We start from the raw sequence: 26,516 nt of genomic DNA, 5'->3' as shown, positions 1-26,516 counted from the left end.
GATTTGGAGTCAGTGCCACTGATTTTGTGCCATTAAAGCTCCTCTCCTGCCTGCTCCAGCTGAGCTGTTCCAGGAGGGATGTTTGGGTGGAAAACTTCAGGATATGGGACATCACCCTCTGCTGTTGTCACCCGTGTAGACACAGAATTCTTTGGGAATTCCCGGGTTGTGCCAAGCTGGTTGTAAAGTGAAATTAGAACTTTCTGTCAGGCAGAATCAACTCTCAGCTGGTCCTAATTCCGTTCTTCTTCCTGCCCTGGGCTGATAATTCCGATTGTGTGTGTTTGCTGTGACTGCTTCAGGCTTCTCCAGATGGAAGAGGCAGGGAATTGCTGGGAGTTCCTTCCCTTTGGGCTGGTTCGGGAGAACTGCAGTTGTTCAGGAATTGTTCAGGAATTCCCAGATCCATGTTGGGATCGTGTTTCCCAGCTTATTGACACTTCCAAAAGCCAGCCCAAAAATAAAACCTGGACGCCTGTGGAAAGAAAGGGGAGAAGGGATTTTATGTGCTGGAGTAAATAGAGAAATTAACTTTTAGAAAGCTGTGGACTAAGGCATAAATAGCATTTTAATGATGCTTTTTAACATCCGGGGTCATTAAACAGTAATTCCCACATTTTCAGGGATCTGTAGGACATGGATCTTGTTTGTTGGTTTGTTTTCAGTGACCCTAAAGAACGTACAGACAACATTTCACCTGGAAATTGAGTCCTAAAGCTAAAGTCAAGAGGTGCAAATTAAAAATAGAGGCACTTGAGGTTTTAATCACTTTTATTCATCTCTTAGATGAGAAACTGAGCTCGGCTCAAGAAGAATATTCAAATTTCATCTTTGAAATACTTTAAACTTGGAAAAACTTCCACGTTTTAACTGGCGTGGCTGCATTTGCATGGCAGTGCAGACACAGAGCAGCTCATCCCTTCGTGGACTGAAGGATTTCACCTCCTCTTTGCCTCTCCATGATTATTTCCAAACCCTGAACCGCTGCTCCATTCCCAGGGATCTTCATCGGGAAGGAATGTTGGATAGAAGACACATGTGCAGCCCTTTGTGTGGAGCTGGAATTCCAGCTCTTGCAAGATGCCAAGTCTTTTGGTGGAGTCATAAATTTCTCTCCCCAGCCAACCCCAAAGGAGTTTGGTGGCTTCTCTGACTCCTTGGAGTTCACCAGGAAGCAGAGGGAGGTGGTTTTGGGTAGTGCAGCTCCAACAATTCCCCAGGAACCATGAGTGGGAACAGCAAAAAAAAGGCAGGATCGGGTTATTTTATCCATTCCAGACTTTAGGAGTGGGGAATATTTTCACTGTAGGTGAGGTAACAGCACATTCCAGTTTCCAGGAGGCCCCAAGTCGTATTTAAAGCAGTCTTGAAGACATTAAAGCTTTTTTCTAAAGTGCTCAGAATTCCAGAGTTTTAGGGAGAAGAGGTTTTCCATCCTTGCTCCTTCCCTGGGGCTCCATTCCCTGAGCACTTCATTTATCTTGAGCAGTTTGGTTGATTTGGAGGTTGGACCTGAAAAATGCTTTATTTGTATATTTGTTGTGCTCTAAAGTCAAAGATGGGCCAAAATCAGCAACTTCAGCTTCCTGACAGGATCCAGAGAACCAAATCCTGCAGAAATCCTGCCCACAAGGAATGCTGCCAGTGCAGGGAATAGGATTTTCCTGATCCAAGTGCTTTCGGTTGTTTGATTTTTTTTTTGGGGGGGGGTTGGTTGGGTTTTTTCAGTATTTCTTTGAAAACCGATTCCTGAGAATTCCATGTTGGAGCCTAGAACAGATTTTGGAAGCTCCCAGGAAGAGTTTAACACTTCCAGAGTTGGAATTAACTGAGAGGGGTTCGTAAACCTGAACTTGCTGGCGAAGTTGGCAGGAAAATCCCATTTTCCTCAAGCTCCCTTGTGCCCAGAGCTGGAGTTTGGAACAGCTGGGTGGGCTGTGGAGTCCTCCAGTGCCTGAATCCAGCAGGAATCTCTTCCTTGGCTCCTGTAGGATCCTGACCTCCCTCCTGGCATGAGAAGGTTGGGAATTCTCAGGATTTGGTGAGATCCAGGTGGAGGATTTGTCTTCCTCTGTGTCTCCCTGTTCTTTCCTTGTTAATTTGCCTGTAATTTGGCTGTTGTGCCATCCTGGAGAGAGGGAAGGCAGCATTTATGGGATAGGAAGCTGACAGTTCTCAGGAAAAGAGCTCCAGAAAAATTGGAAAAGTCTCCCTGGAAAAATCTCCCCGGAAAAATCTCCCTGGCCATTGTTGCTCCTCAGGGATGGAATTTGAAAGTCTGAACCCAGCAGGGCTTGAAGGAGAGGAGTAAAGGGAGAAGCCCTGCTGGATTTTTGGAGAAAGAGAAGGAAAATGAGCTTTGTGCTTCTTTTCCTGGGTATTTTCCATGCTCTGGGTGAGTAATTGTGGCCCATGAGGGTCTCTAAGGAGAGGGGATGGGGGGGAGGGGTGGTGATGCTCCTTCCTTGGAGCAGCAATTCCTATTTTCTAACAGAATATCAATTCCATGAAGGGGTTTTCCCTTGAAAAATTGTCATTTCTGGTGCCTTTGAGGAGCAAGGAAAAATTCCAGAGGAATTTCTCCATGGAAAGGGCGGTCAGGAATCGGAAGGAGCTGCCCAGGGAGGTTTGGAATCCCCATCCCTGGAGGTGTCCAAGGAATGTGGCACTCTGGGGATGGGTGATGATCAAGCACAAGTTGATGATCCTGGAGATCTTTCCAACCTCAGTGATTCTGGAATTCCAGAAACAAAGGATTTTGCTGGGGCTGCCTCCTGGGAGGGCTCCTGCCAGAACTGGAACGAGGATGGTGGAGCAGGATTTTGTCCCCCATTTTCTGTGCAGCTCGGATTAGAAGTTTGTGTTACACAGCTGGTTCAGGAATTGGTGCCTCACACACAGGGGGGTTACAACAAGCAGGGCAGGAACGTTCTGGAGTCGTCCTATGGAATTCTTGGAGTTGTATGGAATCCTTGGAGATCTCGCTGATATCCCCATATTTCCTTTTCTGAGTGTTTGCAGCAGGAGTTGGAGAGTTCCACAGAAAAAGTGGTTTCTTGAGGTGGCGGAGTGGGAAGTGCTTGGGGTTTGCACCTGAGATTTCTGAACCTATTTCATAGGATCCCAGAATTCCAGGATGGTTTGGGGAAGGGATCTTAAAGCTCATCCAGGGCAAGGACACTTTCCACCATCCCAGGCTGCTCCAAGCTGGCCTTGGACACTTCCAGGGATGAAGCAGCCACAGCTTCTCTGGGAATTCCATCCCAGCCCCTCCCCACCCTCCCAGGGAAGAATTTCTTCCCAGTATCCAACCTAAACCTTCCTTCTTCCAGTTTGAAGCCATCCCCCTTGCCCTGTCACTGTGATTTGACCAAACTCTGTATATTCCTTATGTGCTTTGGATGGAAACCGAGAATATCCAAGGATTTTTTTTGTTTTTTCCTCCTACAGTGCTCCAAAAAAATGATTAAAAATAAAAGGCAAATGTGCTTTATTTAATGTGGCAGCAGTTCCCAGTGCTGCCCTGCTTCACTTCTGCCATTCCCAGGAGAGGGGATGCGGGAATGAGTGAAAGAATCCTTCAATCTGAGCTTCCCACCTGTCCTGGCAGATGATTTCCAGGACTTGGACTCTTTATTTATTCTGGAATCACCTCTTGGACAAATAAAAGAAGCATCATTCCAAGGTCAAACATCCAGCACCGCTCCTGGCCCCTGGACTGGTTCTTTTGGCTTCTTGCAGATTTATTTAGAAAAAGAAAGTAGCTGCTGTCAACAGATGCCTGCAGATGGCTTTAATCAGGTTCCAAATGTGCAACAATGGCACAAAGGAGCAGAGTGAACTCGTGTGGTTTCTTGTAACACTCTTTTAGGGGTCAGCAGCCAAATTGTTTCTGCTGCATTTGGTTCTGGGAGCTGTTAGAGGATCTTGCCATGAGTTTTTTTCCAGGATTATGAGCCATGCAAGGAAAGAAAGTGGGGTTTGCCCCGGTGTTTAAGTGATTTACAAGGTGAGAAGTTTTCAAGTAGTCTCTAAAATGTTACTAGCTGAACTAATACCTCTATTTTCCTTTCATTCCCTGTCATTTTATTTCAGTTTTGCTCATCTTTAGTGTATTGTCCTTCTCCCTCTTTTCCTTCCCCAGCCCTTCTCTGGAAAAGATCAAAGTAGGTGAGAAAGGAGAATTTTACAGAGATTCCTTAAAATGACATCAACTTTTATGGGGGGGGGGGGGGGGAAAACCAAACTGCAAACCCAAGAGTTAAACGTGATAATTGCAAAGAGCAGAGCTCTGAGTGTTTGTTTCCAAGGCTTTTAAAATCCAAGGTGCTCATTCCCCATCCTTAAATCCCGGCGTTGCTCACGGCTCGTCCCATCCACGGCAGCAATTTGGGATCTCTGAAGCAGCTCCAGCCCTGTGATCTCTGCAAGGTTTATTTTTTTCCCCCCCACCTCGTGCCACGTTCTGACTCTGATCCTGCTCTGCTTTAATCCCAGCCCTGTCATTCCCGCTGGGAGCTGCAGCTCTCTGTTCCTGGGAGGAGATGGTGGCAAATTGTTTGTGTACACGTGGGAAAGAGAAGAAAACTTCTCTCCTCAGTCATGTGCCAGCGATTCCAGGGATTTATTTCGCTCTCTGGTGCGTGGGGGATGCAGGGCTGGACCCGCAGCTGCTCCAGCTGCCTTTGGAACATGTGAGAGCCGATTCCAATCCTTTTTTTTTTTTTTTTTTTTTTCATGGAAAGAGTCAAAAATATGAGTCAGCAAGAGAAATCTTGAATGTGAAGAACAACTCTGGAGCGTGGTGGGTGGAGAAGCCTCACTTTCGAGGAAAAACCTCTCATTCAAGTGGTTTGGGGTTAAAAGAAACACAATTTCTTCCCAAGCTTCAGATGTACATGGAATTAGGGCTTGGATTTGCAAGGGAGTTATCTGTGGGATACCTAAAGAGAACCAGGTGAGGGATATCAAATGCAGCATCAAAGGTGCTTTTGTGCTGAGAATTACTGGATTTAGACGTAACAAAGCTGCTTTGTCAGCTGACAGAGGTGTTTGGAATCCCTTTCCTTTTCCAAGCAGGAAATCTCCTGGTCCAGCACAGGAAAAGCCAAAGCAGTTGACAAAAGGCTGCTGATTGATCTCCTCCCAGCCTCCTGCATTGTCAAACCAGGATTCCTTTATGCCCTGGATCTGCTGTGGGATTGATTTCCTGGGAGCCTGGTACCCAGCTGAACCCAGCAGCTCTTCCTCCTTGGAAACTGAGGATAAATTCCGTGGTTTTTGAAAATTTCGTGTGCTGAGACTTCACAGAGCCCGTGAGCAGCCAGCTGTTTGATGAATCCCTGGGAAATTGTGTCTTTAAAGCCCATTTTTCGTTTCAAAAGTACAAATCTCATGTGCTGGGGAGGCTCAAGGGTTAAATTCCTCACACTGTCGCATATGGCAGTGAGCAGAATCACAGATGTTGATGATACAACATAATTAGTATTCTTTTATGTAAATGAAGGCTGTCAATGTTACCACAGTGTCTATACTCCTTCGGGCTGGAATTTCTGCCACTTGGTCTCACCGAGGCTAAACAGGATCCTAAAAAAAAAAAAAATTCCACGGCTTTTCTATGCAGACCTGAGGAGAAAAATTAAGAGGAAAGAGGAGAAAAAAAAGCTCAGGGAGGGGAAAAAGGTGGGAAAGGGATGTTTCCAACTTGGAAAGAAGAGACCAAATCAATCCTTTGTTTAGCTCAGGGTTTCCAGAAGTGCCTTTCCATGTCCTGGGATTTGGGAGGGAATGAGCCCAGCCCAAGGGAGATGTGGGGATTCCTGAGCTGGTTTAAATCAGCACCTCCGTGGCTCCTTTGGGTGCTGAAGGGGCCACTTGAGTTTTCATGTGGAGTCCAGGAGAAAGAACTGAAGAGATTTGATTTTTTTTTTCTCTAAGAGATTCCATCCCTAACAGCAGTATCACTGATTAAGATGGGAATTAAAGCAAATTTGCATCATTTGGGGCCACTGAAAATATATTTCCTTAGCCTGGCCAGGTCCCTGCCCACCCATGCAGGTGAGGGCTCAACCCCTGCCTCAAAGCTTTGGCAAGTGTTAAACTTTGCACCTCATAAAATGATGTTTTGACCGAATATTCTGTGTGCCAAGTCCCTGTGTCACCAACTTCATTCAGTCTTTCATGGATTATTCCAACAGATCCCTTTTCCCACTATCTTCTACCTCTGGGCAGGTTTTTTTCTCATTTTTCTCTCCTCTGTGGTTGTTATTTTGTTGCAGTTCACACCTGACAGCTCCTCACCGCTTCCTTTTTATTGTTTGAAAAACCACCTAGAAATGAAATCTAATTCAGCACAGCTTTTTTTATTTTTTTTTTATTCCAATCTTTCCCCCTTCTCCTCCCCCTGTCTCTCACCAAGTGATCGAAGCAGCCAAAAATCCAAGTGATCACAGGAGGGGGCACGTTTTTCCTTCCTTTTTTTTCCCCTTAACTCCCATTTTTTTCCCCTCTGCCATATGTTGGGTCATCCACTACAAAAGCCTCACGATGAAGAGGCTACATGTGATCAGCAGATTTTTACAGCCTGCCCCCCCAAAAAACAAAACCAAACCAAAAATGAAAGCAGAGAATGAAATTCCAGAGTTTTGCCTCCTGTGTGTGTGACGTGCCTGAGCATCTGAGAATCCGGATTCCTGGGGGTAATTCCCCAGAATTCTGGAATAAATGAGTTCTCTCTGCACTGAGGGCTTCAGGATGCTCTGGACCAACCCCTCCAGCGTTCCAGGGTTGGTTTCTGTGCATCACCAGGCTATTCTCCCTTGTGCAGCAAGATTGATTTATTTAATTATTTTACAGACTCTTTTATAGACTTTTTTCTTCATAGTCTTAATTGGACAAAGGACCAGCCACCCCTTGGGGGTGATTGGCTAAAATCCTAAAACATCCATTGTCAAAATATTTCCCTACTATACCATAAACAAGACTTTTCAAGGTTGCAGGTGTTTGGTTGTTGTGCCTCTTCTGTGAGAGAGAAAAGTCTCTCATGGACTTAGAAAATAGCAAGAAAATCCTTGCTGGCAGCATTTTTGTATCTACACTCCCTCTCTCTCTTCAGGGCTTTGAAGCTGCCTTGCAGTGAGGAGTTCCCAGTAATTAAATTCTCCGAGATCCGCCGGCACTCCTTGGGAAGATGGGGCTGCTCCGCGCCCGGGACGCGGCGTCGCGGAGGAAAGGATGTGTAACCTCCACTCCGTGAGTAGCCTGTGTGGGTCTGACCTCCTCCTCTGCCAGCAGAGCCTTGGAAGGACTGGAAAAAGGGATCCACAGCGCTGGGATTCACTGGGAATCTTGCATCAAACGATGCAGGGCACGGAGCAGACGCTCTCTGCACCTCCTCACGCCCCAGCTTTGATTTCCTCACGCTTCCAAGGATCATTGAGTAAAACCAGTTGTGTTTTCTGTGTGTGTGTGTGTCTTCCTGCTGATTTCTGTTTCCCAGCTGGGTTTTTTCCCCACTGGAATGTTCAGGAGGCTGTGGGAAATCAGAGGATTCGGGGGCAGGAGGTGAAGCCTGAGGATGAACGCTCCGGTTGTGACAATGACCTGATATTTTCATGGCTTCTGCCTGGAGTTGGGAACCTCAGGCTGGCTCCTGGTGACACCTTTCCACTCCCAAATTCCTTTTGGATGTATCCATGGCAAGGGGGCAGCTGAAGAGCAGATGTGTGTGTGCACTGAATTCATCTTTCTCTCCATGGAAGCCCTTCAGACGTGCTGGCAGCTGTGTGGGGCAGCCTTTGGAGACAAGACTCAGTTTTATTCCTTAGGCCTTGTCCACTCAGGGTCTTTCACTGGAGCTAAAAGCTGCTTTTAAAAAAACCTGTGCAGAAATAATGGTGTTGGTTGAGGGATTGGCACAAAAGGATGTGGTGCAGAAGGAGGGCAGTGGGCACAGCCCAGAGCTCGAGGAATGTTTGGACAACACTCTCGGGAAAATAGTGGGAATTTGGGGTGTCCTGTGCAGGGCCAGGAGTCAGATTTGATGATCCTTTTGGCCCCCTTCCTCTCAGGATATCCCATGACCCTACAACAAGATTTCAAATGTATGTCATGGCTCTCAAATCCTTTCCCTTGTGTTTTTTTGCCACTCAAAGTCAGAACAGGGACAGCTCCTGTGAGACATGGATAGCTGCAAAGACATGGGGAATTTGGGGTGTCCCGTGCAGGGCCAGGAGTCAGATTTGATGATTCCAACTCAACATACCCCATGACCATACAACGAGATTTCACATCCAAATCACGGCTCCAGAATCCTTTTCCTTGTGTTTTTTGCCTCCTCAGGTCAGAGCAGCAGCTCCTGCTGTGAGACATGGATAGATGCAAAAGTGGGGAATTTGGGGTGTCCTGTTCAGGGCCAGGAGCCAGATCTGATGATCTTTGTGGGTCCCTTCCAAGTCAGGATATGGAACACTCTGAGGCACATAGTGGGAATTTGGGGTGTCCTGTTCAGGGCCAGGAGCCAGATCTGATGATCCTTTTGGCCCCCTTTCAATCAAGATACCCCATGACCCTACAAAGAGATTTCAGATCCTTTTCCTTGTGTTTTTTGCTTCCCCAGGTCGGAGCAGCGACTCCTGCTGTGAGACATGGATAGATGCAAAAGTGGGGAATTTGGGATGTCCTGTGCAGGGCCAGGAGCCAGATGTGATGATCATTCCAAGTCAGGATATTCCATAATCATATGAAAGGAGATTTCAAGTGCACATCGCAGCTCTAAAATCCTTTTCCTTGTGTTTTTTGGCTCCTCAGGTCAGAGCAGCGACTCCTGCTGTGAGACATGGATAGATGCAAAAGTGGGGAATTTGGGGTGTCCTGTGCAGGGCCAGGAGCCAGATCTGATGATCCTCTTGGCCCCCTTTCAATCAAGATGCCCCATGACCCTACAAAGAGATTTCAGATCCTTTTCCTTGTGTTTTTTTGCCTCCCCAGGTCGGAGCAGCGACTCCTGCTGTGAGACATGGATAGATGCAAAAGTGGGGAATTTGGGGTGTCCTGTGCAGGGCCAGGAGCCAGATCTGATGATCCTCTTGGCCCCCTTTCAATCAAGATGCCCCATGACCCTACAAAGAGATTTCAGATCCTTTTCCTTGTGTTTTTTTGCCTCCCCAGGTCGGAGCAGCGACTCCTGCTGTGAGACATGGATAGATGCAAAAGTGGGGAATTTGGGGTGTCCTGTGCAGGGCCAGGAGCCAGATGTGATGATCATTCCAAGTCAGGATATTCCATAATCATATGAAAGGAGATTTCAAGTGCACATCGCAGCTCTAAAATCCTTTTCCTTGTGTTTTTTGGCTCCTCAGGTCAGAGCAGCGACTCCTGCTGTGAGACATGGATAGATGCAAACATGTGGGGAATTTGGGGTGTCCTGTTCAGGGCCAGGAGCCAGATCTGATGATCCTTTTGGCCCCCTTTCAATCAAGATATCCCATGACCCTACAAAGAGATTTCAGATCCTTTTCCTTGTGTTTTTTTGCCTCCCCAGGTCGGAGCAGCGACTCCTGCTGTGAGACATGGATAGATGCAAACATGTGGGGCGGCTACGACTCGCCCAGGACCACTCGATCCTGAACCCGCAGAAGTGGCACTGCGTGGACTGCCACACCACCGAGTCGCTCTGGGCCTGCCTCAAGTGCTCGCACGTGGCCTGCGGCCGCTACATCGAGGAGCACGCCCTGAGGCACTTCCAGGAGACCCGGCACCCCTTGGCCATGGAAGTGCACGACCTCTACGTCTTCTGTTACCTCTGCCAGGATTACGTCCTGAACGACAACCCCGAGGGGGACCTGAAGCTGCTGAGGAGCTCCCTGTCGGCCATCAAGGGGCAGAGGAGCGGGAGGACGCTGCGCTCCATGGCGCTGGCGGAGGACGCGTGGAGGAGGAGCCCTCAGGGCCAGTCCCAGATGCTCACGGCGCTGTGGCACCGGCGCCAGGCCCTGCTGGCGAGGGCGCTGCGCACCTGGTTCCACAAGAGCTCCCGGGGGCAGCTGAAATTAAAGGAAAAAAAACAGCTGGAGGAGCTGGAGAAGAAGAAGGAAGCGGCTCGGCGGCGGCGGCAGGAGGTGAAGAGGCGGCTCCTGGAGGAGCTGGCGAACACCCCGCCGAGGAAAAGCGCCAGGCTGCTGTCCCACGTGCACAGGGAGAGCTTGATCCCAAGGAAATTCAGGGAGGTGGCCACCGCTTCCCCTACCTCAAGGCAGGTGCAGAGCAGCAGATTCAAGCAGTTCTACTCCATCCGGCGGCAGCCCCTGATGACGCCCGGGGTGACGGGGCTGAGGAACCTGGGCAACACTTGTTACATGAACTCCATCCTGCAGGTGCTCAGCCACCTCCAGAAGTTCCGAGAATGTTTCTTGACTCTTGATCTCTGTGAAACGGAAGAACTTTTAGCTAAAACTGTGAACGGGAGGGCCAGGATGCCTGGCAAACTGGCAAATGGGGCTGCTGCAAACGAGCCGGGGAAGCCTGACAAGGTGGGATCGTCTGGCACGCAGAGCTCGCCAGCTGGCTTAAACGGGGGCTCCTCCATAAGCCGGAGTTTAGAACTGATCCAGCCCAAGGAGCCGAGCTCGAAGCACATCTCCCTGTGCCACGAGCTGCACACCCTCTTCAGAGTGATGTGGTCTGGCAAGTGGGCCCTGGTGTCCCCCTTTGCCATGCTGCACTCCGTGTGGAGCCTGATCCCCGCCTTCCGCGGCTACGACCAGCAGGACGCTCAGGAATTCCTCTGCGAGCTGCTGGACAAGGTCCAGCAGGAGCTGGAGTCCGAGGGGACCAAGCGCAGGATCCTCATCCCCTTCTCGCAGAGGAAGCTCACCAAGCAGGTCCTCAAGGTGGTCAACACCATTTTCCATGGGCAGTTGCTGAGCCAGGTATGGAATTGCTTTTCCACGGGGATCGGTTGGAGCCGTTCCCACTGAGGAGCAAAGGCTCCATGTGTTGAGGATCCCACCAAGGAGTGGCTTAGGAGCAATTCCCGAGAAAAAAACCCCTTGGGTTGCTGTGCAGGTGCCACCATTTCCATCCTTGTCACGTTTATCACAAATTCACCCCAATTCTGCCACTTGAGGATGAAACCTGCACAGGTACAGAAATCCTGAGCTCTTGGTTTTAAGGTTTGAATGTGTTTTTAAGGTGCCTTTGCATTCCTTTTTCCCTTTTCTGATGGTGTTTCTGTGCCTGGGAAGAACACGATGAGGCACCTCTGGGACTTTAAAGGACAAGCTCTTTGTGTCAATTTTTTTTTTTGCCAGCACAAAAGACACTGAGTGTTCTTAACAGAGGTTTGTGTGGGAGGTGAAAGCGCCTGTGGTGCTGTTTGGTCTCTTTTTCCTGTGCTGTTCCTTGTTGGAAATGTGTCATTCCCCACAAGGAAGAGCCCCAGAGTCCCAAAATCCCCCAGGCATTTTGAAAGTCCCAGCTCCCTTTGCTTTCCAGGAGACATGAAACAGGAGCAGAACTGGTGGTTTGCCAGATCAGACACAAACTGTGCTCTCTGTGTGTTGTCAGGACAATTTCTGTCACCCTTCTCTGAGCCACTGAGCTCAGCATTCCTTAGGACTTGGTGCATGTTGGAGAGATTAAAAGGTGGATTTTTCCACTTAAAGCTTTTGGCTTTCAGGGAGAGGATGTCTGAAGTTGTGCTTCATGTAATTATAGAATAACCTGAGCTGGAAGGGAGCCACAGGGATCAAATCCAACCCCTGGCCCTGCACAGACACCCCACAATTCCCCCCTGGGCAGTGCCCAGCACCCTCTGGGGGAAGAACCTTTCCCATTATCCAACCTAAATCCCCCTGGCACAGCTCCAGCCGTTCCCTGGGTGCTGTCACAGAGAGCAGAGCTCAGGTTCGTTTGAATCATTTCCACTCTTAATTTCTCCTGGGCTCCTCCACGTCCTGTGCTCAGTTGTGTCTCTCAGCCCTTGGCTGGTGCGTTGTGCTTGGGTCAGACCCTGTTGTGGTGCGAAGATACAAATCAGTGGAATTTATCTGCTGCTGAAATCCGCTATAAATAACTCCTGAGCTGTTTATTGTGCTCCTGGAACCCTGGTGTGCAAGTGCTGCGTTGAGTTTCAAACCCCCTTTAGTGCACTGAGCTCCTTTCCTGTTTGCTGGCTCCTCCTGTGGTCAGTGTTTGCCTCCGAGTTTAATTGGAGAGGCTGGAGGAGCCCTGAGGGAGCTCAGAAGGGTCTGAGGAAACCCTGAGGGAGCTGGGAAGGGTCTGAGGAAACCCTGAGAGAGCTGGGAAGGGTCTGGAGAAATCCTGAGGGAGCTGGGAAGGGTCTGGAGAAACCCTGAGGGAGCTGGGAAGGGTCTGGAGAAATCCTGAGGGAGCTCAGAAGGGTCTGGAGAAATCCTGAGGGAGCTGGGAAGGGGCTGAGGAAACCCTGAGGGAGCTGGGAAGGGGCTGGAGAAATCCTGAGGGAGCTGGGAAGGGTCTGGAGAAATCCTGAGGGAGCTGGGAAGGGTCTGAGGAAACCCTGAGGGAGCTGGGAAGGGCCTGGAGAAACCCTGAGGGATTTGGGGGGGCTCAGCCTGCAGAAAAGGAGGCTCAGGAGGGGTCTTGTCATTCCACAACTCCCTGACAGGAGGGGGCAGCCGGGGGGGATTTGGGATCTTCTCCCAAGGAACAGGGACAGGAGAGGGAACGGCCTCAGGCCGGGCCAGGGGAGGCTCAGGTTGGAATTTCTGCAGGAATTTCCTCATGGAAAGGGTTGGCAGGGGCTGCCCAGGGAGGTTTGGAGCGCCCATCCCTGGAGGTGTCACCTGGACGTGGCACTGAGTGCTCAGGGTGGGGACCAGGCACAGGTTGATGACCCTGGAGGGCTTTTCCAACCTCAGTAATTCCATGAAAACTTTTCCTGCTGTTATTTACGATGCAGTGGGGTGACATAAGAAAACCAGCACACTTAAAATTAGTCCTTTCAGGCTCCTTCCATGAATAATTCTTACATAGCAGACAAATCATTAAAGGAATTGGACACTCTGAATATTCAGGGAAAGAAAAGAGACTGTGGAAGGAAGGTTGGATGAAAAACGCTGACTTTTTCTAGCAGAAACCACCTCCCAGGTGCCTTTGCCCATCTGTGAGCTGGTATTTCTTCTGTTTATCTGAGGAAGGAAATAAATCCCGTAACAGTGAAGGATTTCTCTTTGAAAAACGAGAAAGGAATTGAAATCATTTCAAACTGGACATAAAAAGTATTTCCAGATCTTTGCCTGTGGAGCTGCTCTGGTTGTTTTTTTGAGCCCCAACTCCCTCTGTCCCAGCTCCATCAACTGTGTGTCCCTGTCCTCCCCCCCGCAGGTCACCTGCAGGACGTGCAACTACAAATCCAACACCGTGGAGCCCTTCTGGGACCTTTCCCTGGAATTCCCGGAGCGCTACCACTCCCTGGAGAAGGGGCTTGTCCCAGTGCAGCAGGCTGAGTGCATGCTGACCGAGATGCTGGCCAAATTCACCGAGACCGAGGCCCTGGAGGGGAGGATCTACGCCTGTGACCAGTGCAACAGTGAGTGGGCTGGGACTGTGGCCTGCCAGGGAGCACCTCCTGCGTGCCTGGAGACACGGATTGGGGTCTGCAAGGGTGGGGAAATCTCCTTTTCCTGCCTGCTGCTGCTGGTTGGGTTCCTCCTGTTCGTGGCTTCGGCTCCTTTGGGCTCCGGTTGGGTTCTGATGTGTCATTTTTTGGCTCTGATGGGCCATTTTTTGGCTGTGCCGTGTCATTTTTCGGTCTGAAATGTCATTTTTTGGCTCTGCCATGTCATTTTTCGGTCTGAAACGTCATTTTTTGGCTGTGCTGTGTCATTTTTCGGTCTGAAATGTCATTTTTTGGCTCTGCCATGTCATTTTTTTGCATCTGATGGGCCATTTTTTGGCTGTGCCGTGTCATTTTTCGGTCTGAAATGTCATTTTTTGGCTCTGCCATGTCATTTTTTGCATCTGATGTGCCATTTTTTGGCTGTGCTGTGTCATTTTTCGGTCTGAAATGTCGTTTTTTGCCCCTGCCTTGTCATTTTTGGCACTGATGTGCCAGTTTTTGGCTGTGCCATGTCATTTTTCGGTCTGAAATGTCATTTTTTTGCCCCTGCCTTGTCATTTTTCAGTCTGAAATGTCATTTTTTGGCTCTGCCATGTCATTTTTTTGCATCTGATGGGCCATTTTTTGGCTGTGCCGTGTCATTTTTTGATCTGAAATGTCATTTTTTTGCCCCTGCCTTGTCATTTTTTGGTCTGAAATGACATTTTTTGGCTGTGCCATGTCACTTTTGCCTCTGCTGGGCCATTTTTTGCCCCTGCCATGTCATTTTTCCATCTGCCACATTCCCTCACCTCTGCCACCCAGCAGCACAATTCCCCACAGGTTTAACCCGAGCATGTTCAGAGTTGCTCTCCCTTGTGTTGGAGAGGACTTCAAAAATTCTGGGGGTGAGAATTTTTTGGATTTCAAGGCAAAAGAAGGAACTTTGCTCATCTCTGCGTGGCAGGAAAGCTTTTCTCACACATCACCTCTGTGCTGCCTGTTCTTCAGTGAATCCCTGAGCCAGAAATCAGAGTTCCCAAGGTGCCAGGTGGGAGTTTTAGCTCTCCATGGGCATTTTCTCTGGAAGCACAGAGCTGGGAATACCCTGGGAATGTGTTACCATCACCTGTGAGGTGTTTGCTGTGCTCAGCCAGAAGGTGATTCCTCCTTTTCCTGCAGCAGCTCGGAGTGAAAAGTCCTTTTATCCCTGAAAATCCTTTTATATCCTCACACAGGATTGAAATTCCTTGGAATTGGAATACTTCCCCATGCAGGTTTTTATGGCAAATGTTCATTCCCTCAGGAGGAAAATGCCCATGGTTTGAGTGGCAACTGAGCAGCTGGAGCAGCAAATACTTGCAGGGATCTGTTCTCCATCAAATGGCAAATCTGTTACCAAACATCTTCCCAGAGTGTTGGGAAATAATCCCTGACTGGATGTGCTTGGAACAGAGCCAGATAGGCCTGGAATCAATCCTGATCCACAAATTGTGCGAGTTCAGCTTCATCTTAACTCGGTTTGCTTTGATTTCTTTGGGAGGGGGGGAAAAAAAAAAAGAAATGAATTTTAATGGCTACTTCAGAATTAAATGGCTTTTAAGGGATTGTGAATGGCTGAGGAATTCTAAATGGCTGAGGGAGCGTTTTCCAGCTGGAAAAAGTCAGGGAAAAGGCCCCAAGTGCCAGGAGCAGTTGGGGCACTGCGTGGCAGAGCTGCTGCAGGAGCAGCCCCCATCTGCTCTGAGCTGGGGCTGCACTGAGGGGCACAAATCCAATTAACAGCTACAGTCCTGATTGGGAGCTCTGGCAGCCACCTGTCTTTCCTGGGAAGAGGAGGGAGGAATTCTCCTTCTTTTCCAGCTTTGCTGTTGCATTTTGTGCCTTCTTTTAATCCTCCCGAGCTGCTGGAACCTGCTACTAAAAGCTTCTGTGAGGAGCTCAAAGCAGCAGAGAGAATAAAATATCGAATATTTGTGTGCTGGAATTCACCTGCTGGAACTGCTGCAGCCCAGGATTATCTTTGGCCTGAGCTCTGGCTCAGTATTCCTGGTGTTTCTCCAGCAGGAGCAGCTCACAGGTGACAAATGTTTGTGTGCTGAGGAGAAAGGGAGAGTTTTGATCCCCCCCAGAAGTTCCTGCTCTCTGGAGGGATTCAGAAATGGTTATTCCTGTGGCCATGCCCATGCTGGAATAAAAGAGTTCGCCCTGTGCTGGTTTTTGTCTTTGGGAAATGAATTGGATCCTAATAATCTTTGCCTTGGGGTTTTGGGGGTTGGTTGGGTTTTTTTTGGCAGGCAAACGGCGAAAATCTTCTCCTAAACCTCTTGTTCTGAGCGAAGCTAAAAAGCAGTTGCTGATCTACAGACTACCTCAGGTCCTCCGGCTGCACCTTAAACGCTTCAGGTGAGCCACTGGGCCCTGATTTTTGGGGGGAAAAGTGACCAAAAGTGGGCCTTTAACTTCCCTCAGTTCCTGCCAAAGGCAGCTGTGTAACTTCTGAGCCATCAGCTTTGTGAAACCCCCTCATGCTGCCTGTTTGCAGGGTGTTTTCTGCCACAATTTAATATTTTGTGCGTATTAATCCTTAATTTCCTTGAGTTTTACTCGCGTTTTCAGGTGGCTTGGGAGGAGAAGTCAGTAAGTTGAGTGAAAGATTTGTTGAAGGTGGGAGACTGAGGGTTAAATGCCAATATTGGGTCTTTACCCGCTGAATAAAAAGCAGAAAAAGCTCAAAATATTAGAACAAGTTTCTAAAGTGGTTAGGCTGGATATGGGGGGGTTTTATTGGTATAAATGAGCATTTTAAAGGTGGTCACAGGAGAAATCTGGCTCTACAGTATCCCAACTAGAACAAAAATTATCAATGGCAGAAGGAGACCTCACCTCAAATAAAAATCATCAATAGCAGGAGAAGACCCCACCTAAAATAAAAATCATCAGTAGCAAGAGACCTCACCTAAAAAAGAAATCATCAATAGCAGGAGACCCCACCTCAAATAAAAGTCATCAATGGCAGGAGACCCCACCTAAAATAAAAATCATCAATAGCAGGAGAAGACACCATCTCAAATAAAAGTCATCAATGGCAGGAGACCCCACCTAAAATAAAAATCATCAATGGCAGGAGACCCCACCTAAAATAAAAATCATCAATAGCAGGAGAAGACCCCACCTAAAATAAAAATCATCAATGGCAGGAGACCCCACCTCAAATAAAAGTCATCAATAGCAGAAGAAGACACCATCTCAAATAAAAATAATCAATAGCAGGAGACCTCACCTAAAAAAGAAATCATCAATAGCAGGAGACCCCACCTCAAATAAAAATCATCAATAGCAGGAGAAGACACCATCTCAAATAAAAATAATCAATAGCAGGAGACCTCACCTAAAAAAGAAATCATCAATAGCAGGAGACCCCACCTCAAATAAAAATCATCAGTGACAGAAGGAGACCTGACCTAAAACAAGAATCATCAATGGCACGGGGAGATCCCATCTAAACCAAACCAAATTACCAGGAGACCCCACCTAAAACAAAACCCCTCAAAGTCAGGAGACCCCATGTCCAACCAGCACCCCGAACAGCAGCAGGAGCTCTGTGTGAGGGGCGGCTGCAGGGGATTTTGGGCTGAAACCCCAGGATTTCGTGACGCCCAGGGCCCCGAGCAGATGCCGAGTGTCATACATGAAATCCCTATTTGTGCTTGGTCTTTGCATATTAAGTGCTTTAATTAATTTGAGCTTCATATTTTTAAATTGAATGTTAAAATTAACCCATCAGCCCAGGTACACAGATCAAGTTTTTATGGTCTTCCTGTGTTTACTGTATACTTTTACAAGTGTTTTAGGATGTGTTGGATGTATTTTTTTTATGTTTTACTTGTACCTTGGTTTCAAGGCAGATTTTAAAAACCCCAGTTGCAACAAACAGCCCAGCCCCCATAGCCAGACCCCCGTAAGCTCCATGACTCTTATCTCAACTAATACCACCCCTCTGACAAGGAGGAGCCATTGGTGGACAGAGATAATCTGTCAAAGGGAGAACACCAATCACCTTAAACTGTGGAGCAAAAGCTATAAAGGTGCAAGAGAAAGACACGCCCTCCCTCATTTCTCCTTCCCCTCCAGCTTGCTAAGTTCAGTGCTGGAGAAACCTACTCCTTTTCAGGGGCCTTTAGAAATATATATATTTCTTTTTGACCAGCCTAGCACTGCAAGTTTTTTCTCTACCTGAGGTTCAGAGCTGCCTAAGCCTGAAGCTCCTGAATCCCTGCGCTCCTGGGGCATACCTCCTGAGCCACTAGGATCCCAAATTTTGATATTTTGTTAATTTTTGCAATTTTTCAATATTTTTCTGTTTTAATAAATCGTTTTAATTTCTACAAAGAGTCGTCTCATTCCTCACACCGAGCGTGCTCTTTGTGTTCGCAGGTGGTCTGAGCGCAATCACCGCGAGAAGATCGGGGTCCATGTCCTCTTTGAGCAGGTATTAAACATGGAACCTTACTGCTGCAGGGACTCTCTGTCCTCCCTTGCCACAGAGACCTTTGTCTATGACCTCTCGGCTGTGGTGATGCATCACGGGAAGGGGTTTGGCTCAGGACACTACACAGCCTATTGCTACAACACGGAGGGAGGTGCGTGTGCCGGGGACGGGGAAATCCCAACCAACTCCTCTTCCCTCCCTCAGGATTCCTTGTGATGCCTTGAGAGGCCACCTAAAAACAGAGACTAGACAAGAATAAGGGAATAAAGGTAGGTATTGATTCGAAAGGCCTTCAAAGGTACACCCCTGGGGAGCCTGAGGCTACTGCCGAGATGGACCCCGAGGTGGACCCCGAGATGGACCCCGAAGTGGATCCTGAGGTGGATCCTGAGGTGGACCTCGAGGTGGACCCCGAGGTGGACCCTGAGATGGACCCCGAGGTGGATCCTGAGGTGGACCCTGAGATGGACCCCGAGGTGGATCCTGAGGTGGATCCTGAGGTGGATCCTGAGGTGGACCCCAAGATGGACCCCGAGGTGGACCCCGAGGTGGATCCTGAGGTGGATCCTGAGGTGGACCCCGAGGTGGATCCTGAGGTGGACCCCGAGGTGGACCCTGAGATGGACCCCGAGGTGGATCCTGAGGTGGACCTCGAGGTGGACCCCGAGGTGGACCCTGAGATGGACCCCGAGGTGGATCCTGAGGTGGACCCTGAGGTGGATCCTGAGGTGGATCCTGAGGTGGACCCCAAGATGGACCCCGAGGTGGACCCCGAGGTGGATCCCGAGGTGGATCCTGAGGTGGATCCTGAGGTGGACCCCGAGGTGGATCCTGAGGTGGATCCTGAGGTGGACCCTGAGATGGACCCCGAGGTGGATCCCGAGGTGGACCTCGAGGTGGATCCTGAGGTGGACCCTGAGATGGACCCCGAGGTGGATCCTGAGGTGGACCCTGAGGTGGATCCTGAGGTGGATCCTGAGGTGGACCCCAAGATGGACCCCGAGGTGGACCCCGAGGTGGATCCTGAGGTGGATCCTGAGGTGGATCCTGAGGTGGACCCCGAGGTGGACCTCGAGGTGGACCCCGAGGTGGACCCTGAGGTGGACCCCGAGGTGGATCCTGAGGTGGATCCTGAGGTGGACCCCAGGTCACGAGTTCTTCACCCTTTTCTAGGTCACCCTTTTCTAGGTTTGGTTCATTTGCATAGCAGCATCAATTCTCCAATTAAAGCATCACTTAATGAGGTCGTTTCTCCAAGTTTGCCCCCACTTTAGAGGCTTTTGGTTTAGACTTTTTTGGGCTTAGGATGGGCTGGGTGTCCTGGGAGAGCGGGCCCAGAGAGGCTTTGTTATGTCTGCCCAGCAGTGAACAGGCTGCAGGAAAACTCCTGGAAAAATATCAAAGTTCAAACCTAAGGCATCACTTGGAATCCCCTCCCTGCCCTTGAGTAATTTTGTCTCCACCCCCCCCCCCCCCCTCAGTGTATTGCTGTTTTTTAATATTTTTTGTCGTTTCTTTTTTTTTTTTTTCCTTTGGGGGTGGGTGGGGGTTGTTGGGGGAGCCTTTTGCTGCTGGCTGGGAACGGCATGAATGCTCCATTCTGCCAGGCAGAGGCACTCCGTGGAGCTGCTCCAGGATCCTTGGGATGAGGAGATGAACAGAAAGTGTTTTGAGGCTGGACAGGAACTGTTCATGAATAACATCCGCAGGGGGCTGGCTGTGAGATCCCAGCAGCTGGATCGGGATTGACTCTGCCTCCTGGCTGCACGAGCAGGGACAAATTGCCTGGCCCCAGGGAATTTTTTTGTCTGCCTAATTGAGCTTTTGGGGCTGATTAAATGAAGATTTGCTATTTCTAAAGCACCAAAAAAAAAAAAACCAAACCCCAAATACATATATTAAAAACATTTTCCAGGTTAGATGAAAAGCCAGAGGTGCCTTTTCTCCTGTGGATGTTTCCTGTGAGCAGTTCCAAAATCCAAAGGGATCCTGCCTCAGCTAAGAGCCTCTTTCTCCTTTTGTTTCCCAGGTTTTTGGGTGCACTGCAATGACTCCAAACTGAATGTATGTAGCGTGGAGGAGGTGTGCAAGACCCAGGCCTACATCCTCTTCTACACTCAGAGAACAGTGCAGGACAAAGCAGAAATCTCAGAAAAACCACTCCAAGCTCAGGTGCCACCCAAAACCAGTGACAAGGACAGAAGACTGACATTCCCATGATGGGGAGGGGGATCACTCCCAGCTTCTTTTGGGAACCATTGGTGTTCATCTTCCCCCTGTTGGTGGGGAAAACCCACTGGCTGCAGGAATGGGCTCAGAGCAGGATGTTTGTCTGGGAAAGCCTCTGGAGCTGGTTCTGGTTGTTGGCAGAATCTTGGCTTTCAAGTGTCTTGTTGGCTCCCCCCCCCCCAAAAAAAAAACCCAACAAAATTAGGAAGTTTGATGCTTTTCATTCATCCCCTGTCAAAGAGGAATGAGCACAAGCAGGAAACAGGAGAATCCACCTGCCTCCAACACCCTTCAATCCCTAAAAATCCCAATCCAACTCCAAGAGGAGCAGGCACAGTACCCTCCCCTCGAGTGGCCAGCCTTGCCAGGTGAATGCCAGTCCCTGGGAAGGAGCTGGCTGCTCCCAGAGCTGTTCCTGCTGGAGAAAGGTTTCAATTCTCCTCAATCCTTCCCTCTGCTGCCCCCCTGACAGCGATTTCTGTGCCCTGGGTGAAGCTTTGCCAGCAGCTCTGTGTGTCAGTGGCACTGGGGCTGTGCCACACTCCGGGGTTTCTTCCTGTGGGCTGAACTCAGCTGGCAGCTGAATTCCCTCCAAATGGGATTTTAATGCAGTTCTGCTCTGGAGAAAATGTGTTTTAACACCCCAAAAATGTGTTTTAACACCCCAAAAATGTGTTTTAACACCCCAAAATGTGTTTTAACACACACAAAAAAAAAAAACCAAACAACCCAGGAATGTCCTTGTGTGCCATCTCTGTGTGGCAGCCAAACCAAAGCCTGTGCCCAGGTTTCTGCTGGCATCACCAGGATTGGGAAGAGTTTGGGAAAGCTGTGGCAGCAGAAGTTGGAATTTGGGGAGGCAAATTCCTGCATTTTGTACAAACGTGGTTGGTTTTCCTCAGGGGAAGGGGGTGGTGGGAATGGCACAGTGAGGGGGAGGGTCTGGCACTGCTTTTGGGGTGAAAAAGCAGTGAAAAATGTCACTTAATTGTGGTGGTCACAAGGGTGGTGCCCAGATCCTTTGAGGTCTCTATTCCTGCAGGGCCACCCAAGGGAAGGAATGTAGTGAAATCCCAAATAATTCCACGTGGAGTTGGAGAGGCTACAAAAAAAAAAAAAAAAAAAACAACCCAACAACAAAAGAAAACAAAACAAAAAAAACGAAGTTTGTCTCTGAAATCAGCCTGATTTTGGAATTCTGTGGGAATCACAGAGCCTTAGTGGACTATCCAGAGTCACTTCTCAGCCTACAGTTGCACCTCAGGTGTGGTTTTTGTAGTTTTGGGGCTTGGCTGTTCACATTTCACCTTTTAATCTGAATATTAGACCTGATGTCTGTTCATCTGGGTTATTTTTTTAAGTGGTTACAGGTGAAATAACCTAAAATAGGAGGGTTTTTTAAAAATATTAAAAAATAAATAAATAAAAAGTTCCATTTCCAGGCAGGGAAGTTCTCAAAGTGTTTCTCCTCCTCCCTTTTTTTCATCCCTTTGTCCTGTCAGATAAACACAAGCTGCCAACCTTTGCTGTTGTGGGGGAAAGGCTCCCAAATCCCACTCTTTTCTGGGATTTTGAACCTCCTGTCCCTGGGCAAAGTCACACGAGGTCTCCTGTCCTCCTAAAAATTCCCATTTCCCATATTCCCACCAAGATGCTGCCTTCTGAGCCTAAAAGAAAGTCTTTTTTAACAATTAAATATCATTTGGGGGTCATATTCTCTTATTTTTTTGTTTGCAACAGTGCTGATAAAAAAGGTTTAGTTTTGGTTCCCTAAATGCAGCAGGATCTGGAAGGATTCCTTACGAATGTCTTGGAATTTACTGCCTCAAAGGTGGATCAAATTTGGATTTTTAGGTATTTTTTTACAACATCCAAGCCTTGCCTGGCCTGGAAATCTGTCAGATCAAGGAGGAAAAATTCCAGTGGGTTTTTTTTTAGGATGGGAATCATTTCTGTCCCAAACCTGATGTTAATTCCTGGTTTAGAAATGGGGGGGGGGGGGGGGGGGGGGGAAACCAAAAATCAATTAATAATCCTGGGCACCCCCAAAAATCAATTAATAATCACTAACTGTACATGGAATGAATGTGTTTGCAGGATTCCCTGCGAGCCTGGCAGCTTCCTGAGCAGCAATTCCATGGATTTTTGGTGTCTGTCACCCCAACACTGCTCCATTTATTGCAGCTGGATCCTGGAGCATCCTAAAATCCTCTCAATTCCTGAATTTAAATCATCAAAATCCGCATGAATTCCACGTCCAGTTAATGATTATTGATTGATTTCTGGGGGTGCCTTTAGGCTGCTCCCAAACTCGAGCCCCAGCTTTCCATCCAGGGGAGGGAACGAGGATGAATTCCCAGTAAAACCTTTCCTTACAAAGCTGCTTTTCCATGCAGGATGGGGCAGGATTCTCCTGCCTGTGGAGAACTCGGTGAGGGCAGAGCTAAAGCTGATGTGCAGCACTTCAAAAAAGAAAAAAAAAAAGTTAATCCCAGCCTAAATTCCAGACTCCTGGCAGGGAGAGGAGTTTTCCCTCATTGTGGAATCCCCTGGCAAACAGGAAGGATGTGATTCCTTGGGATAGAAGAGCCAGGGCTGGAGTTTGGGGTGGATTCCACAAACTCCCATTTTCCTGGAGTTTTTTCAGCCGTTTTAAATCAGATTTTTCTGCGGTTTTTCAGCGGTTTTAAGTCAGAACAGCCTCAGATTTCTGCTCCAAGTTCTACTCCTGATGTCACTGAGGGTGCCAGGCCTGAGTATCCTCCTCAAGGACATTCCCAGGTGGCAGCAAGTGACAAGAGAATCCAATTAATTAATTAAGGGCTACAAATGAAGGGCCTTGAGGAGCGGGGGTGAGGGCACTTGGCTTGTTCAGATGGAGAGGAGGAGGAGGAGGAGGAGAAGAACTCATTGGGCTCCTCCTGAGGGATGATCCTTGTGGGTCCCTTCCAGCTCAGGATATTCCATCATTCCTGGCTATTCCTGGCTCCATCCAGCTGGCTCCTCACCAGCTTTTCTTGCAGCCAGGTTTGTTCCCAACACCCCCAAATCACCTCCTGGATCCATGGCATGGCCTGGCCCCAGCCTGACCCGCGGCTGGGGGGGGGGGGGGGAATTAGTGGGAGCAAATTAAAACTGAGATTAACTCTAAAGGGCCTGAAACGTCCTAATTAATCCCCATTTCCCGCAGAAACTGTGTCTGCATAACTGCCATTATCCCGACTTCAAAGGCAATTTCGGTTTCCTTACAGGAGGTTCCAACACCAGCTTTGAAAACAGCATTTTTAAGGATTTTTAGGGGGAGTAGAGTGAGGGTTTTTTGTGAGGGAGGGGGGCACACGAGGGGCAGTTCTGTCCCCAAAGCTGAGCGGCAGCTGCTTCAGGAGAATGTCCCAAACTCAAAAACTCCTGTGAAAACGTCCAAAGAATGTGAAGCCATTCTGAATCCCACTGCCAGAGCTCGGGGCTGGGAGCTGCTCCTGCTCCTCCACAGCACCTTGGAGGAGCTGGGGTGTAACCTGTGAGTAAATCACAGCCACAACTCCCACCTGGGGCTCCCGCTGTCCCCCAGAGCTGCACTGTGACAGCTCAGCCCGGGGCACTCAATGCTATGCAACACCCAAAGGCTTCTCCTCCCACCACAGCCATCATTCCTTCACCCATCCCAGCTTTACACAGACATTTCCCAGGAAACTCCGTGGTTGGAGTTTCCCCCAGGCTCATCCCAGTCTGGATTTTCCCTGGCAGCAGCAGCTGATGGGTCCCAGGGGCTGGGCTCATCCCTCTGGCTCTCGGGTGTGAAATATAAATCATGTTTTTATGATTTTTTTTGTAAATCTTTACTCTTTTTACACCTTGTTTTTGTAAGCTGAAGTTTCTTATTAAAAAAAAAAAAAAAAAAACCAAAAAACCAACAAAAACCAGAAATCCCAGCGGGTCCTGTCGTTATTCCATAAACTTTAATAAACATCCGGGGGCGGGGGGGGGGGGAGGGGTACAGGAGGAAATTCCGTGCACGTCCTCGAGGAAACAATTCCCGAAGGAACAAGTGGGAAACCGATTCTCCCTCTCAGCATTCAACCTTCTGTCCTTGTCACTGCTCCAGGCAGGACAGGCGGGATCAGAGCAGCCCCACGGCTCCGGTCCTGGCGGGAGGGCGAGCTCTGCTCCCGGCAGCTCCGGCTCCTTCCTGGGACAGGGATTCAACACCGTCAGGGGAGGTGGTTTTGTCATGGGGCAGCTTCAAAGCTCTCTGTAAAGAGGGGTTTTTGTGGGGTTTGGGGCCCCTGGGGTGGGCTCAGCCCTGATTTGTGTCACCTGGGGTGGGTCAGGATGAGTTTGGGGGGTTTGTTCAGCCTCGAGGCCTCAGGGGGCTGCAGCTCCTCCTGAGGGGATATTCCATAATTTGGAGTCCCTCTGAAGTCTGGTGAGCAGGGACAGCACCCAGGGAATGGCTGGAGCTGTGCCAGGGGGATTTAGGTCGGATAATGGGAAAGGTTCTTCCCCCAGAGGGTGCTGGGCACTGCCCAGGCTCCCCAGGGAATGAATGGGCACAGCCCCGAGGCTGCCAGAGCTGCAGGAGCATTGGGACAGCGCTGCCAGGGATGCCCAGGGTGGGATTTTGGGGTGTCTGTGCAGGGCCTGGAGTTGGATTTGATCCCTGAGGGTCCCTTCCAACTTGGGACATTCCACAATCCCACCCCACGGAGCCTCCCAGCCCCTCAGTGCCCTCACGCCAGGACTGACCGGTGCTATGGGACGGGCTGTGGGGCCATCAGGTCGATGTCCGTCAGGTTCCGGGCGACCCAGACCCCGGCGGCGAACAGCCCCAGGTTCACCAGCAGGTTCCTGCAAGCATAAAATCCCAGAATCGCTGAGGCTGGAAAAGACCTTGGGGAAGCTCATCCGAGTCCAAGCTGTGCCTGATCCCCACCTTGTCCCCAGCCCAGAGCCCTGAGTGCCACGTCCAGGTGACACCTCCAGGGATGGGCACTCCGAACCTCCCTGGGCAGCCCCTGCCAAGGCCTGACCGCCTTTTCCATGAGGAAATTCCTGCTGAAATTCCACTGAGCCTCCTCTGGCCCAGCCTGAGGCCGTTCCCTCTCCTCCTGTCCCTGTTCCTTGGGAGAAGATCCCAAATCCCCCCCGGCTGCCCCCTCCTGCCAGGGAGCTGTGGAATGACAAGGTCCCCCCTGAGTCTCCTTTTCTCCAGGCTGAGCCCCCCCAAATCCCTCAGGATTTCTCCAGGCCCTTCCCCAGCTCCGCTCCCTTCCCTGGACTCCTCCAGCCCCTCCGTGTCCTCCCTGAAGCGCGGAGCCCAGAACTGGACACGGGGATTGCGGCCCCTCACAGCGCCCAGCACTGAGGGACAGTCCCTGCCCTGCTCCTGCCGGACACGCTGCTCCCGACACCGGCCGGGGACAGACACCGGGCTCCCGATCCCGATCCCAACTCCGACCCCTATTCCAGTGCCCGCCTCGATCCCGACCGTCATCTCGGCCCCGTTCCCGGTCCCGACCTGCGGAAGTCGTTGCGGTCGGTGGCGAAGCGGAACGCGCTCCGCAGCCACGCGCGGATGCCCCGCGGCGGGGCCGCCACCGCTCCCGCTGTTCCTGTTCCTGTTCCTGCTCCTGTTCCTGCTCCTCCTCCTCCTCCCGCCGCCGCCGCCGCCGCCATTACTGCCGCCTGCCCGCGCCGCGCGATGACGCAGGCGGCGACCTGTGACGTCACACGCGCCGCGTGACGTCGCCGCCGGCGCGCGCCGTGCCACGTGCGGGCGGGCACCGGGAGCGGAACCGGGACCGGGATGGGAACCGGGACCGGGATGGGAACCTGGACCGGGATGGGAACCTGGACCTGGATCGGACCGGGACCGGGATGGGAACGTGGACCTGGATCGGACCGGGACCGGGATGGGAACCGGGATCGGATCGGGATGGGAACCGGGAGCGGGATGGGAACGTGGACCTGGATCGGACCGGGACCGGGATGGGAACCGGGACCTGGATCATATCGGGAGCGGGATGGGAACCGGGACCGGGATGGAAACCGGGACCTGGAGCGGGATGGGAACCGGGACCGGGATGGGAACATGGACCTGGATCAGATCGGGAGCGGGATGGGAACCGGGACCTGGATCGGATCGGGATGGGAACTGGGACCGGGATGGGAACCTGGACCTGGATCGGATCGGGAGCGGGATGGGAACCGGGACCG

General features: G+C 50.1%; 2 protein-coding genes across 3 annotated transcripts in view; one reads left to right on the top strand and one right to left on the bottom strand.

The window, feature by feature from the left end:
- Positions 1-21,198, top strand: part of USP49 (ubiquitin specific peptidase 49) — a 30,444-nt gene extending 9,246 nt beyond the window's left edge. Inside the window, exons 2-7 of one of the 2 annotated variants that reach the window (XM_068995921.1) lie at positions 7,115-7,251; positions 9,542-10,928; positions 13,366-13,570; positions 15,877-15,985; positions 18,017-18,222; positions 20,101-21,198. In XM_068995921.1, the coding sequence (XP_068852022.1) occupies positions 9,570-10,928; positions 13,366-13,570; positions 15,877-15,985; positions 18,017-18,222; positions 20,101-20,291 (2,070 nt within the window). In that variant the 5' untranslated portion in view covers positions 7,115-7,251; positions 9,542-9,569 and the 3' untranslated portion in view covers positions 20,292-21,198. The remainder of the gene's footprint in view (positions 1-7,114; positions 7,252-9,541; positions 10,929-13,365; positions 13,571-15,876; positions 15,986-18,016; positions 18,223-20,100) is intronic. The other variant, XM_068995922.1, reaches the window with a different exon arrangement.
- A 3,042-nt stretch (positions 21,199-24,240) lies between these two features.
- TOMM6 (translocase of outer mitochondrial membrane 6) lies at positions 24,241-26,009 on the bottom strand. Its single transcript, XM_068995933.1, has 3 exons — positions 25,819-26,009; positions 25,047-25,148; positions 24,241-24,489 (listed from the first exon to the last, which is right to left on the bottom strand). Exons 1-2 carry the CDS (start codon positions 25,974-25,976, stop codon positions 25,052-25,054), a joined length of 255 nt encoding a protein of 84 aa, XP_068852034.1. The 5' UTR covers positions 25,977-26,009; the 3' UTR covers positions 24,241-24,489; positions 25,047-25,051.
- Positions 26,010-26,516: the final 507 nt, after the last annotated feature.

The sequence above is a fragment of the Aphelocoma coerulescens genome, chromosome 26 (assembly GCF_041296385.1).
Source record: "Aphelocoma coerulescens isolate FSJ_1873_10779 chromosome 26, UR_Acoe_1.0, whole genome shotgun sequence".
NCBI classification, from domain to species: Eukaryota; Metazoa; Chordata; class Aves; order Passeriformes; family Corvidae; genus Aphelocoma; species Aphelocoma coerulescens.
This window is presented reverse-complemented; position numbering and strand designations above follow the sequence as displayed.

Excerpts from the sequence above, each read along its gene's own strand:
- TOMM6 (XM_068995933.1), bottom strand. The coding sequence starts at position 25,976 with ATGGCGGCGGCGGCGGCGGCGGGAGGAGGAGGAGGAGCAGGAACAGGA. Across the intron at positions 25,149-25,818 it reads GACCGCAACGACTTCCGCAG|GAACCTGCTGGTGAACCTGG; the intron begins GTCGGGACCGGG and ends TTATGCTTGCAG.